We start from the raw sequence: 16,351 nt of genomic DNA on the forward strand, positions 1-16,351 counted from the left end.
TTTTTTTTTTGGTCGTAATAAATGTAAAATTAATCATATGAGGAATCAGAATTATCTTTATCATGTGTTGAGAAATTCTTTATTTTATTAATAGGCAACCCAATTAGAAGAAGCAAGGAGAAGATTAATTGAGGAAGATAGGGCACGTTCAAGTTGTAAACAACGCCATTCTAATATTTCTAAACAGTCATCGTACGAGCCTACATTGCAGAGTCAATCTTATGTCCAATCAAATCAATCAACGTTAAAGAAAACAAAGCAAGATATTGGAGATTTCACCACCGTTGTGTTCAGTTTTTGTGACGAACAGTTTCCATATAGGACTAAAATTCCTGGTCATAACGTCACGTTAAAACAATTTAAAGAATACCTTCCTAAGAAAGGCAGCTATCGGTAGGTACAATTTAGCAGATTTTATATTACAATAAGATGGCAATTTGTCTATAACTGTTACAATCTTTAGATATTTCTTTAAAACCGAGTGTGAGGACTTGGATACAAAGGTCATACAAGAAGAAATAACCGATGATTCTGATATTTTACCGTTGTGGGAGGGTAAAGTTATGGCGCAGGTCAAGGCGCTCGAGTGATAGACTGAAACAAGGATATTCTCAATAAAGAACGTGCTAACTTCGAACAAGTGCCGCAACTAATTTTATTTAAGAGGACCAGCATTCTAATAAGAAGAAACCTAATAAGGCGATACTCGGTGTTAGTTTATTGAAGTTACTAAAGCGGTTTCTTCCGCTTTAGTTAACCGAGCAAGTGCTTTTAAAATTGACGAAACACAAAATCTGTTAAACAATTGAAACCATAATATGTTTATTAAGTAAACAAAACAAAAAACCACAAGAAAAAAAAGCCATGTTTGGATGAATATGAATTTTTTGGACATTAATCCTGAATTAATGCTTGATTCTTATAGAATTTGTATTTCTTTCAGAATGTACGTTTAATCTTCTTCAAGACGGTACCTCCGATATTTAATAACATTTCGTATCGTAGTTGTTTCTTTTCGATCCTGAACAAATCAGGCATATAGTGACGCAGCATTGTACATAATTTTAATGATGATTTTTACGAAATGCGTTCCTTTTTGTAGCGAAGATTGTTTTCCGAACAAGAAAAACAAAACGAGAAATCAAAAATAAACGAACCTGATTGTAGTTGGTTTAGTTCCATCGGAACGGGACAAATTGCAAATAATGCACACACAGCTGATTCATTTGGATAGCAGTGAATTTTGCGAAAAACGGAATATCATCGTGATTGCAAATTTGGTTAACTCCGATCAAATATGGACAAGCCGCATCGAGACATCAGTGAACAACATTGTATATTGATTGAATGAATAATTTCTTCCTCTTAAAGACTTCCCATAGTTTTCCAAACGACTGTACAAAGGCCCGCGTAGTTCATCGCCTTAGTAAGGTCTGTATAGACCCTAGGTATACATAGGAAAGGACATTATTACAAATTAGTTTTTAAGATGATATATTACGTGCATTATAAATACAACAATGCTCTGTTTAATATACGTAATATATCGCTCATTCGAAATACTGTGAACAAAAAAAAAAATATTAAGAATACAAATCATGTTTTGTCGTACCACCATTATCACCCATGTGACATTGTAAAATAAGCTCCCTGCATTACGTAACACAAACATACTGGAAAATAGAAGCACAATACAAAAATTGGCATTCGGGGGGTGGGGGGATGGGGGAGGGAGGAAACACGAAGTACATACTTTGGTGGAAAAAATAAAAGAAAAGAAGGAATCATTAGTCTCTAGACCGTAACACAATGTTTTATCAGGTGCGAAAAATTGTGCCTTTTTAGTGCAGTAAGATCGAAGTAAGCCTAAGGAAAAAAAAAGGTTAAGAGATACTTATAAATTGGAGACCAGCGGGTCTAATATCGAGAGGATAAATTTGATACACCGAGCGTTTTGTATATATTTTTTTCCAAACTTCATCGTAGTCTTTGCAAGCTTAATAATTAGCATCGTTAACGCTAAAGAATATTATCAGCTCGTTACTTTGAACACATTGCGTTTTAAATATCGAATTTTCGACGACGATATACACGACCATTCTGTTTCTCTTTCACTTTTAAACGATTCTGTTAGGAAATGAATTATATATATATACATATATACGTATATATGTATATATGTATAAAAAAAAGAAGTGGAGAAAATCGAACGCGTGATTGAAATCTTCTCGAATGGCCTTCGCATACTGGTTCGATTCTTATAGTCGTAGGCGCTCGCTTCCTAAAACTGATTTTTAAATTTTTGACAGAAACCGAGAGAAACGGAGAAAAACAAATGTAGTATCTACATTAAATGAATTCAATGACGCCGAGGCTTGGAGGCGATGCACCGTGGCTGATAACAGTTTATTGTATGTAATTGATTATCTTTAATTAATACCACGAATGATAAAGTGTTCCTGTACCTAATTAATTAATAATGATTATTATTGTATATCAAAAGTATTGAGAATAATAATGCCATTTTCACTGGATTACATGAAATCTATTGTACTGTCTCATTCTGGCAATTACCTGTGTCGTCTGTATTATTTAAGGTATCTTCTGGATTTTCACAACATTGTTATAGTTAATTTATAAATTATTGTCAGGCTTTCCAGGAAGAATGAAAAGTTGAAATATATGAAAGAGAAGATTGACATCAACCGTCCCTTTCTCATATTATCCATCCCTTTATTCAATGTATGAGTTTTACTTTAATCATTAATTCGCGCGAGAAAAACAGAAATTTAAGAAGAAATACTGTTTTTATTGTACATTATTAGCGTGACAGAAGTTTCACTGCATTTTTCATCTTTACTTGTCATTCACAACTTTAATAGTTTTCAATACAGTTTAGTCTACTTTTTAAGTAATAAAGATGAAAAATAAATTATACCGTTCATTTATTATTTGTTTACAAATATTGGAATCAACTGAAAGAAAGCATTAATTTTATCGAAAGGCTTAAATACGGCCAAATTATCAAAATAAACCATATTCCAACGTTTGGTACAAAAATCAGTATATTTAGCAATGCATGCTTCCCAAGTTTAGTATTCTTTGTAGGTTCTTACCGACGTGCCATTCATAAGCTGTGTCGTGACGAAAATTGTGTCATTGAATTATTTATACGATTATAATATTATTTAATATTATCTTTTTTACAGATTTTAACGATATTCCATTATGTTATATTTTTCTTTAATACCGGTAAATTAGTATATCTGTAATTTTTATATTTTATACATTTTGTTCAATTACAGCTAAAATACAAAGTATTGAAACTTATTATTAATTTTATGCAATCTCGATACTTGCAGTGTTTCGTGAATATTTCTGTATTTCTTTGTCAGCTTTAAAACAGTATAACTTTCTATGCCAGGTTCACAATACATTTCCGTTAATTACTTTTTAGTTTAATGTCGTGGACGATTTTACTTTCTTGTTTGGAGAAACAGTTGATCTCTTATTCATTCATTTGTACATCCAATTCTAAATTTTATCGCTTTTTCTAGTGGGTTAAAACAGCTTTAATTTCCTCTTAATTCCCACTACGATATTCCGTGGAAACATTCGCGTAAGTTAAAGCGGCGTAGGACGTACGCATCTTTCGCTAAATTTTATGTAAATATGTAAATAGGACTGCGGTTTTGTAGGACACGCAGCCTTGTTGTTTTCAGACCTCGTGTCTTGTTAAGTTCAACCGAACCTAACGAGAGAAACATTATCAGTGATTTATATTGATGATAATAACATAGATAACAATATACGTTACTGAAAATAATTACTACAAAACTATTTTCTAACAAATGTATTTTTTTCAGTGAAAGTAATTGAGGGTACGATTTTTTATATGGTTTCATTATTGCCGCATTGAATTTTTCAATATGGAGGACCTCCCGCATTATTTTGCCAGCTACAGTTCTGCTAGTTCTTATTTTTCGTTTAAATAGTGTTTAATTAGTGTTTCAGAGACGTCGATGCCACCAGCAGATATCCACCGTAATCCCAAAAATGACAAGAAAGCACAGACATATTGGAATTTTCGAACTAAATCCAACGTAGCTCAGATAGTCTTGAATCAACATAAAAAAACTGTATTTATAAATGAGTTTACTGCTTGAGGTAAACAGTAACCATTTATCTGACCTCCAAGACATACTACGATTGTGTAGTATTACGATTCATAGAATCCAATAAAGAAATACCATAATATTTGGTGTATATACCATGGAAGAGCAGAGACAAGTGATTGTACCAGGAAATTCGAAATATTGACATAGCATAATGGCTCAATAACATTCTGTCTTCTCAACTTTTTCATTGGCAATCAGTGAAAAAATATTAATTTCACGATAAAAAATAGCGCAACAAATAGTTATAATTTTTATAAACGTATCCTTGTAAAGGCGACTGAAACTTCACCCTCGAAGTTGTGAGAGGATTAACCGGAGATAAAAGTTGTATTTATTGCACGCGAGAAGGATTAGTCTACTTAGGTACTCTAAGACCTACAATGATAAAACTACCATATTATCTATAGACGCTTTAAAATTTTCAGATACAATATCGATCAATCGGATCTCCAAGTCAATCAAAAATCGACCACGTTAATAAGAAATACTATAAATACATATTAGGATAATGCACAAAGTTTGTCGTATTTGTAAAATATCTGACGTAAATTAATCAATGATTAATTTGATGACTTTTCAATATAGAGATTAATTTAAATTCTTTTTAATTTCATCGCAACTTTTGTTAATTAACTTGTAAACAAAATATAAATTGTAGAGCTACATTTCCGATAGATAATCTCCGAATTTCCCTTGTAAAAAAAACGAGAAAAAACCGAATTTTACCGGCGCACTAATTAAACAAAAATCTTAAACTCACGTGAACTTGACTACGTCTTATCGGAACAAAAATTTCAACACTGTTTATCCCAACGAAGTAAAAGCATCGACATTCTATATGTCTGAAAGAAGATTGTCAACATTAAATGAAAACAGCAAATAGAAATTCGAATGTTTATATAACGCAAAGCACCGTACAAAACTGTCAAGTCTTTTTGTCAAATCTAATCGAAAATCCGTACATACACTGGCCAAAATTTCTATACAGTCACCATGTTTTTTGATGAATTCTTATAATTATTCCATACCAATGAAAAATTCGTGTTTGATAGCATTTTCGGATTAATTAAAGAAAGCGTACACATTGGTTTGCAAAAATAAATATAACATTTCTTTTAAAAAACCAAAACAAAAATATAATTCAACAGAAAACAAACTGCGATTCTAATTAATTAATTTGTATAAAATCATTCGCTTTTTACAGAAGTAAAGTTGAAATTAACAATTGTTTTTCACTATTTCTGTATCAATACATAGTTATAAAGTCATCTTCGTTTTCATAGATATTTTCAAAATACAGATTACACTAAATATTAATATAGAAATAGCGAAAAATAATTGTTAATTTCAACTTTACTTATATAAAAAACGAACGACATTAAAGAAATTTCGGTTTGTTCTCCGTTGAATTATATATTTTTGCTTTTTTTTTTTAAAACAAATGTTATATTTATTTTTTGAAACCGAATGTGTATACTTTCTTTAATAAATCCCAAAATGCTACTAAACACAAATTTACCATTAATATGGAGTAATTATAAGAATTCATCAAAAAACATAATGGTGACTTTATAGAAATTTCGGCCAGTCTATTTATTTCCCCCCCTGTTACACCTGAAATCACCTTCCGCGGATCGGGTCGGTTCGGAATACAAATATATACATACCCTGGTCGGTTTACAATATTTATAATACGTATCGGTACGCTCAGGTAAATGAATTATGAATACACATTCGACTTTCGGCGGTCGGGTAGGATCCACCGAAAAAGAAAAACAAACGTTCCCGTCGTCTGCGGGGTTGCATCAATCGGTACGCCGGGAATTCTCGTGATGGCCAAGAGAACCGGTACGAACAGGCCCCGAACGGCCAGGAGGAGTCCTTATGCCTCCTGAATTGGATTGTTCTCCAGTGACGTTTTCTCTGTGTGTCGTGCGCGCCACGAAGAGACGGCCGCGGGCAAAATGGAGAAGGGGAGAGGAGGAGAAGGAAGAGGTTACGGCACAAACTGTCGAGGAACCGACGACGACGCATTTAAATGGCCGGCCGCGTGTTCCCGTGGATTCAGTCGTCAGCCTCGCACCGAAACCGGATTCGATTTCGTGTTTTCCGCTCTCGTCGCGGCGCGCTCGCTCGATCGCTGCCCTTACGCTACGCGCTGTCTCTCCCCACGATTTTTCACAGAAAAGTGTCACGGGAACGGTATACGTACCGATAAGTCTCGTGGTTCATCGCGGCCGTTCGTTTCACCTGGGGAAACCTCGGAACAGAGCCGGATGAAGTGACGGGGGAATTCCAATACCTAGACGTTTACATACATACGTGCACGAAAATCTATCATCCGATGATCCGATCGATCGTTCTGTATTTTCACGAGGATAGAATGTGTCGCGGGTACAAGAACAAGTAGATGCCGGTTTGACACGCGGGTCCGAATTTTTTGGGTTAGAATTTCGAACGGTTTACGTTTTCGCGCGACATCAAGACTGTGTTCTCCAATCCGATTATTGGAAAAGTGGTGACAACTACGAAACTACGAGGGTTATTTAGAATTTAGGTGAGTTTTTATCCTTTTGTTTTCTTCTTTTTTATCACCGGCTTTTCGCAGGTTTCGATTTCTCTGAAGTGAAGTTTGTTGGGAATGTTAGGTTATAAACAATGAACTTTGTGTGTGTGTGTGTGTGTACGTTTGAGTAGAGGAGAGAGAGTCTCTTGACGGCTTGTAGATCAACGATCCCTAAAACGAGATCCACGATTCTGATACCGGTTTCAGGAAAAAATCTTCGTTCCATGGAAAACGTTGAAAATCGTCCTTATGTGGCCCCGCTGTATTGATCACGCGGTCTTTTCTTCTTCTCTTGTCTCCTGGATACACGTGTGTCCTAGGAACGAGCGTGACGGAAAAACTGTTCGAAAAATTATTGAGTACCACGGAAAAAATTGAAGTGGGAAACCGGTTCTTATCGGTCGTGTTTGATAGGAGGCAAGCTGTAGACATTATTATAATAATGGAGCGAACTGGTACGCGCGTGTATACTTGAATAATGATTTCTTGACGGTTTTATTAATTTGCTCGAAGTGAAATGTTGACGTGAAACACTAGGTGATTGTACGTACGTAAATTATAAGTTTATATTTCTTCGGATGACGAGTTAATTCGTCGACGAGCTTTTTAAGATACAGTCTGGGAATTCATGATTTGCGAGAAAAGTCTCTGCAAACGTAGCAGATTACAAATTGGAAAACTACGAATGCGATTTAAAGATGTCAGCTGTCACATAAATTTATCTCGTAAAATACAGTGATAACGCGGAGATTTACGGATTAAATGTGAAATTATTTAAAATATTTTTATCGTACCAATGGTATTTCCTGTTTTACTCAATTACCTTTTATACTGCAATCTTTAGAATAATATTCTTTCAATAAAATAACACACTATTCCAATGACAACAGTGGTCAAAGGAGAAGAGTACACATTGGGTAGGGTCGTAAATACCTGCAATCATGGACACGAGACAATGACTAGATAACAATGAAATAACAATGTTAATAAGAACAATTTTTCAGATTAATCGTAATAAGAAACGTGTTATAGATTAATATTCATAGTAAAATATATCTTTCGTATAGGTACAAACTTAAAAAAGGAAAAGGAAAGTTATTTATTAAATTTATTATTTGTTCTATTATTTATTACGAGTCAACCTAATAAATTATCAGCAAATACCAGTTATTTTATCGTCAAACGTACCATGAAATTATAATAATCGATTGCTTCCGGAAACTTCGTGTTACAAAATAAAAAAAAAAGGAAACTCCAGAAATATATCTGACCGATCCAGACGGCGCACGGAAATTCATCGTTACGATTCGCCTGGCTCTGTCAAGGAAAACCGTGTGTGGATCGTCGTCGTTGTCGGAGGACGAGGAAAACGATCCGACTGGAACGTTGATCAGACGTACGGTTAGATCATGTTGATGGGATCACATGATGCCTGAAAAGGCAAATATTGAATGTTACCGTATCACAATCAATTCAATTGGTTATCTTTAGCGGATGTCGCTTCCTTGACAGACGGGGTTCAAGCTATTACTCTACTTCAGCGAATGGTAAATACAGTGTCGGGAACACAACCGAGACAGTTTACTTGTTTGACTAACATTAAACACTAATAGTTCGGGATTAACAAGTTAACGCGCCGCCGCCAATAAACGAATCGGTTTACGATTCCTCGGTGGAACGCAGTATGTACATATATATATATATATATATTGTGTGTGTGTGTGTGTGTGTGTATGTGTCACGTGGTCATAAATTGAGTCAGTGGTAAACATATGATCCATTTGGACGGCCTAGCGGAGCGTGTCCATTTTCTTAGCGTGTCGCGAAAAATGAACTTTGATCGCGATACACCCGTGACTATGATACGTTCCAGTTCAGAGAAAAACAGATCCTCCATTGGTACGAGAACGGATTTACTTACCCCTTCCATTTCCAACTTATTTAAGAATTACCGAAGATATATTTTGTTTTATTTTTACGTATACTATATGATATATAAATGATTTACAAGAACATTTTAACATTTTGAAACTGTCATTTATCCTAAATTCAAGAATAGTGTTTGCTATGATAGACAGTGGTAAAGATCGTGCAACCCTATTTTTTTTAGTCATTTTTTCGTAACTTGAATAACAGTGGAAGGAAGGAAATGCACCAATAAATGAACATTTAAAAGATTTTGTAACTATTAAAGTCAAATTTTTAATGATAATATTAGTAGACATTTGGCACATGAAAATTAGATTTTTTAATACCTATGTATATTTCTTTTTAAAATGTATAGATTTCAATTTGAAAAATTGGAAGAATGTTAAATTAAAAAGAAAAAATACGGATATTACCAGGGAATGAACACTATTAACCCTTTCATTCCCAACATATTTAAAAATTGCCAAAGATATAGTTTAATGTATTTTTCAAGATTCTTTGAAACTTTTATTGTAATAAGTGAAGAAGTTCGTTAATTTATCGATTTGCGTATTTTCAACAAGCTGTTCCGTTTATCAACGAGATAGAAATAGGAACACGTTCATCTTCGGTAGTTCTAGTGTTAAAAATGTAATACGTTCGTTGTAATATTTGCTAATTCTACAGCATATGACACCTTTCACAGATTTAGGCTTTTGGGTACCTGTTAATCAATCGGCACACGCTAATAGCGTCGAGTATTCCGATTTATTTGCAGACATCGACGTTGTTGGAATCTCAGACTTGATGAAAAAAATTCACTTGTACCGTCGGTTTTGTAGGATTTAATGTTTTTTGAAAAAAAAAAATATTCCTACGCCTTTTAGAACTCGACGAAATAATGAATTCACGCTGATAAGGAAATATTGGTAAAAGCACTTTAAAGTCGAATAGCTGCGGGGCTGACAAAATAATATGTCTGACATACATAATACTAACAAAATTTTAACAGTTTTTGAGATACTACGTTCTCTCTGTTTTATAACATTTCGAATTCGCTGTGTCATGTTTAATAATAGATTTCTTGACCATTCTTTTTTTTACTTTAGATATTATTAGGTTTAAAATTATTTCGAATAAAGTTTCAGCTAAATTTCTGTTTATCATTTTAGTTGATCTTGTAACGTTTCTTTTCAAATGAATCAGAATTTCATGTAATTATTCCATTATTACGATTTACGGGTTCATATGCAATTCACCTCTTGATTTATAAAGAACCAGAAACTGTTTACATCACCGGGTACGAATATTTGTTTTTCTAATAAAGGACAATGTAAATATAATCTGTTACGTTTTTTTGTGTAGCGTAAATTTGGATGCATAATAAGCAGAGGAATTAATTACGGTTTAATGACTTCAATGAGTCCCGTTACTCATTGTTAATATTAGAATCGCTTATTCAGACTCGGTAATCAATGTCTCAGAAAATTGAACAGCAAATTCTCTCGGTTTCTCTGAAAAATTAAAGTCCTCGTGTGACTTAATACAGTGTTCATTTTATTTCTATCCAAGTCGAGCCTTTAATAAAAAACATATTTCCGTTTAATGCTATTTTTCTTAAATTGAACTACAAAGTAGCGAATCTGCGGAAATATCGACAGTATAATTATTTCTAATATTTCTAATAGTTTTACAATTCGCAAACTTTTGTAAAGAAATTTTTTAATTGTTACTCACATCGTTGGACGATGAGTTTTGTGAATTAATATAGATTTAACCGCGTGTCAAAAAGACTTGTCTAATAAGTTGTTCAGTCACTTTATTATCACCTCGTTCATGACCTGTCTGATATTTGCATCTCGTTTCATAGTGAAAATTTTAAAAACTGTTTTTAGTTCGAAGTGCAAATTTTTTATATCATCGGACGGCACACCGTAAAAATAACGGCGAGTGATTTCATTTTGTTTATTAACAAAACAATATGAAGTTAAAAATAATAATTTAAGATTAATTAATTTTATTATACTTTTTTAAAATGATTTAAAATAAATTTTAAAGTAATTTCTCAATGAACAAACGAGGTTAACAGAATGTTTATGTATTTATTTATTCATAGTTATAAATAATTTTTTTCAGTTCGTTAGTTGATACGGGTGAATTTTCTGACGGAAATTGATTCGTTGGCCTCTGAAATCGAACAAAGATCAAGTTCAAAATTCAGCCGAAGTACTCACTGATTGAGACTCGTTGCGAAACCCATCGGTTTATCTGACCTCACGGTCTACTCTACTATCTCGATGCAGTTCTTATTGCTCCTAAATCCTAAATTATTGCTTTGTGTCAACAATAGCTGTCACGTGAAAGCAATTAGTATCGTTTAATACCAAATCAATCGAAGCCCATCGTGTCGTCGGGTTTCAGTGTGTTTCGCTAGTCGATGCGTAGTTGATTCTCCCGGTGGCTTTGGCTCTATCAACATAATTTCTCGCGACGACATGATGTTTTTAAACATTCTTTTCTTTAAGTAGATATATGTACGAAATGTTTTCCATGGTAGCGAAAGACGATAGATGTATTGTCGAAGGATCGATTCATAAAAGAATGTTTCTACCTACCTGTGTGGTGATGTTCATTGAAAAATACATATTTCGACAATCTTTTATTGAACTTCTTTTCCATGAAAACGGTAATTTACAGAATTTTGTAACTGATACAGGAACAATAACATCAGTATGAATTTGTATTGAAATAAAAGAGTAAAAAAATGTAGAATAAAATACTTTATTGTGATTATGCGCTTATAAACAATTTCGTACATTCAATTGTTAGAAAAATGATTTTTTCCAGCCAGACGTGTAATAGTTTCATTTTCGTTTCATATTTGATCATTGAAACAAGAATTACAGCAATTTTTTTCCATAAAGAACATTTACGGGATAAATATATGAGACATTAAAACAAAAAATATTTTTAACTTGTTTTAAGTCAAGAATTAAAACAAGTAACAGGAATTAAAACTATTTATATTTCTAATTTTAAAATACAGAAGATATACACTGCTCGAAATACATACATACCTACTTAGAAAGTCGATACTGTTATCGATTTTGTTCCGCTTAGTAAACAAAAGAAACTAAACAACCGTTATAGGTTTGATAAATTGGCATTTATTTATTATAGATACATAGTTTTGTTTTTACGAAAATAAAAAACACTCTTCACTATTTATACCCCGTAATATATGATCCTCTAATTGTCCTTGAACAATGTAATGCACAAAAGAAACTCATATAAATCTTACTCAGCTAGAACAGACCGATACAGATTTCAAAAGAGTGTCTGAAAGAATGCGAATACATACTTATATATCACACTCCGTGCATGATGTTGACAAAAAACATAGAAATCTTACTTAATGATTTCATCCTTGACCGTGAAAGGATAACTAAGTTTTCATTTACACAATTCCACGCGCACACGTTTGTTATCACGAAGAATTAAACACCTTTAGCCCAGAGTCAACGGAGACCTAAATGATCTATTATAGACCACGTGACTATAAAAGAATAACAACACGGTCTTAAATCGAATTCTTATCGAAGAATTTAGTGTCCCATAACCTCAAACTAATTTAGGCTCGTTGTGTCACATTGATCGCGACAAATGAATGATACACAATAAAATTTTCCAATAAATTCCTCGTGTATGATGTTGCAGTTCTAACGCAAAACTTAATCCTGTCTTTGTCATGTGAGATTTCCAGCTAATCCAACGTGCACGTCTTATTGAAGAATTTCGAATGCCCAATCTCGATCTAAACCGAATTCGGTCGTAAAACGGATATAATACCGGTTTCTTATCAAAGAGTTCAGAACATCTACGTAACGCGAACTTGGCCATGAACAAGTAATAAATTTTACAGCTAGTGGTACACTACGCGGGGATCATTATTTAACAGTTTAGTGCTCTTAGCCGTGAGTTATTTCACACCTAATTGGATTTTAAAACGTATTCACCGCGGCGTGACGGTCACCGCTGCCTGACACCGAATTTTCCGTTTACGCTTCGTCAGTCACTAATGATCGTCATTTTAATGTAGTACAGTAATTCTATTAACATGCACGGAAAGTCAGGTGAAACACGTGCGTTGTTATCGAGGGATTTGGAGCACCTAAACCTAACCTAAACCAACTACGAAATTGATATTAAAACTTCGAGTGCATCGGGGAGGATAAAAGACCCCAGTCCTAAGTTTGACTGGAACCTCGATTTTTGAAGACATCTTCACTTTAAACCCCTTTTTTATTACTTTAATTTATTTTTTCTTTAGATTCAATTATTCTACCTGAAAGTATAATTATTAAACTTTAGAAAATTCTTCTACAACTTTTTTCGAAAAGTCTATACTTTAGGAGATATTTCGAGTTTTAAATCACCCGGGATCACTTGTCCTCCACGTGCACTTCCAAGAAGTTTTAGGATGCGTGCACTCGGAGTGTTAAAAAAATATAGAACCCAGATCTAACATAGACCAAAATTGAAATCTCATTCGAAAGGAATAACAGAGCTTGAAAAAATTTCCATGCGATTGTTCGTATATATTGTTATTAAAAAAATGTATATACAGGGTGTTTCATTTAACTGGACAAATCGAAATATCTCGAGAAATACGCATCGTAGAAAAGAAACGTTTTAAATAAACCCTCAATATTTCAAAGGAATTCTGCAATAAAAAATGGGAGTTTCCATTTAACACTTAGCCAACCGAATGGGGAAATCTCCCAGGGGGTGGTGGAGCGGGCTAATTTTAGCACAGGTGGATGGTTCCTTTGAAAATATTGAGGGTTTATTTGTCAAGTTAAATGAAGCACCCTGTATAACTTCCTAATTCGCATCTAATGCAAACCCAATTTAACTTTACTCACGAAAGAATAACAGAACTTCCGGCTGATTCCACGCTCGTATATCATTATCGACGGATTTAGAACGGCTAATTTGCATTCGGAAGCAGCGTAATTCACTCGGAAAAGAGGAGAAGTTTAATTCCTTTGCAACGTTGTCGTAATATTTCGAGGAGCTCTTAATCGTTCGCAACCGAGCATTTAAGTGAGACGTCAAGTCCGCACGTGCCGCGATACGTACAGCCGCGTATTAACTTCTATTGTACGCCCATTGTACCGCTATCTGTCTGTCAAAGGACGCAACACCGTCGCGATGAAATTGCTGCTTATTTGCAATAGAAAGAACGCTGCCGGATACATTATTATTATTAACGCATGGCGGTTCGATCCAACGCGATGGTAGTTTTCCTTGATGGAAATGTTCGTAATCGAGGCATTCAACCGTTTCCATTTCTTTTCGTCGCAACTGATCGAATTATTCCGCGACCAGAAGAATCGTGGAATTACATAAAACTGGACTTCTAGCGACGTTTTTGGATAATGCAAAACGCGTGATCCAGTTAATCAAACGTTAAATTATTCGTCGACGCAACCGCACCTCTTGCTTGTACGCATAAAAAATGTAACAGGCGTAGGAGTCCAGATTGTTCAAATTCTTCGGAAATTATAGTTCAAGGTTCCAGAGCCTGGGTTCTTAATCTTCGTAAATCTTGCCTGTCAATTTGATCCCAGAGTATTAGGTACCTAGTTGTAGAAGATTTGTAAATAAATATAGGGTAGATGCAAAAATTAAGTTATTAAAACAAGCAAATGAGTAAATATTGATTTTTTTCAATTCCTTGTTTCGTATTCAAACAATTTTCGCGCGACTGGTTAGAAATGTTCATTTACTGGTGAAATATGAATTTTTTCTTTTTAATTTAATTAATTTCATGTTTACAATTTTTCAAATTAAAATCTATACACTATAACAAGGTAGAGATATTAAAATATCTAATTTTCATGTGCCAAATATATATTAATATTATTATCATTTAAAATTCGGCTTTAATAGTTAGAAAATCTCTGAAGTGTTCATTTATTGGCGAGTTTACCCTGATACAAATAATTTACATATAACCTGCAATCTAATTACAAGTTAATACAGTTTAATCGCAAAATTATAAATGTGACAGATATGTTGTATACAAAACATAGGGGTGCATGTAGATAATAGATTTCCGTCCATTACTCCGAATAATTAGTTCTAGGTATCAACAAATCCATCAAATCCGGGGCAGTATTGCTTAAGGGGCTATGCTAGTGCGACGACTATATAATAAGGCAATTTTTGGGAATTTTTTAAAGAAAAACTATTGAACTTATCAATTTGAATAATATATATATTTACTAAATAATATTTGTAAAGTATGCTATATAAAAAGTAGCTGCGAGAAAAACGCGATCAAAGTTTCAAGTACTGTTTTAAAGCATAAAAAGAGAAATGTTCCATACTTACAGCTAATCACTTATTCCGGGCAATATAAAACACCTTCCTCTTCCTAAAAAAATTGTTTCAAATTGCAAAAAAGAAAAATCCGATTTTCTGAAACCGTCACACTAACATAGTCCATTCATCATTTATGACACGAATAAATATTATTCTTATTATTATTATCTAGTAACAATGAAGACACTGAAAATTCGGGAACATGTCCGATTCATCTTTCAAAACTATATTCTTCATCGGTTGTCAGTTGTCACGGAACATGCAATATCCGCGGGAATCCTTTGAATCGTAAACTGTCTCTTATTCCTAATTTACTGTTTCGCACGGCTGCCTAAAAGCGATAATATTATTCATAAGTCGTAAATCTCATGCTCCAGGTCTCTAATTCTTCGAAGCATTAGCCAGTCCGGACAGTGGTGGACAGGTTTTTTTTTCTTACAATTAGTCACGGGGGGTTTTAGGTTAGGAGATATCCCGTTGGCAAAAAATCCGAAAATATCCGACTGGAACGACGCCTTATATAGAGGAAACTATAGTAAATCAGGTGCCCCGAAGTCTTCTACGCAGAGACAACTTCCACGTGGAAGCCCGTTGTTCCATATCTCGTTTCTACGGCCAGTTTTCCATAATCATTGACTTCGGATGCATATAATGTATATTTACGATTTCAATGCGGTGGGCAGAGAGCCCGTTCCTCCGTCGGAACGATCGATTACCATACCACATAATATACATCTGGGCAGAGATTAAACTGTTTGTGGTGCATAGCGTTGATGCCCGATACAATTCCTATACATGGTAAATATCAACATATCGGTTCATGAATATCGATATGTTCAGCAATGATACATCGGTGTGTCGATACCCGCAGCTCGATATTGCCCTTCGATACGAATGTATCAAAAATACTTAGAAATATTCTAAGGTATGTGTGTTTCATTACGTGTTTTTTTAAAACCAAAATAAAAGTACACGAAGTATATATATAGAAAAAATAATGCTTCAACAAATGTTCTATTTGATTGTATATAATTATAAAACGGAGTAATTTTTTTACTGATTTGTTTTTTTTTTCATATCGTATCGACATGCATTAATATCGATATTTTCTGTCCGATATATATGTGTATTGTATACATCGATACTAAACAAAAATTAATACGTTTCGATAGATAGTATCGATACTTTGAATGTATCCGGCATCGTTAGTGGTGCACGCGTACCCCGGAGTAGCAAAAAAAAGCAAAATATTGTGGACACGAATTAATTCACGGGCGCCAGAGCGTGATTGGGTGGGGGGGGGGGGGGG

At 34.1% G+C, this 16,351-nt stretch overlaps 2 protein-coding genes across 2 annotated transcripts in view; both read left to right on the forward strand.

Moving 5' to 3' along the window:
• The window catches only part of LOC107191905 (axin), a 4,089-nt gene extending 3,245 nt beyond the window's left edge, over positions 1–844 (forward strand). The window contains exons 6-7 of the mRNA XM_015581049.1: positions 93–393; positions 464–844. Coding sequence (XP_015436535.1) covers positions 93–393; positions 464–590 — 428 coding nt within the window. The 3' untranslated portion in view covers positions 591–844. The remainder of the gene's footprint in view (positions 1–92; positions 394–463) is intronic.
• Positions 845–6,662: 5,818 nt separating this feature from the next.
• LOC107191922 (sodium-independent sulfate anion transporter) overlaps positions 6,663–16,351 on the forward strand; it is a 22,340-nt gene continuing 12,651 nt past the window's right edge. Inside the window, exon 1 of the mRNA XM_015581070.1 lies at positions 6,663–6,735. The gene's annotated coding sequence lies outside the window, so the exon portion shown is untranslated. The remainder of the gene's footprint in view (positions 6,736–16,351) is intronic.

This window comes from Dufourea novaeangliae, unplaced genomic scaffold (assembly GCF_001272555.1).
Source record: "Dufourea novaeangliae isolate 0120121106 unplaced genomic scaffold, ASM127255v1 scaffold248, whole genome shotgun sequence".
Classification (NCBI taxonomy): domain Eukaryota; kingdom Metazoa; phylum Arthropoda; class Insecta; order Hymenoptera; family Halictidae; genus Dufourea; species Dufourea novaeangliae.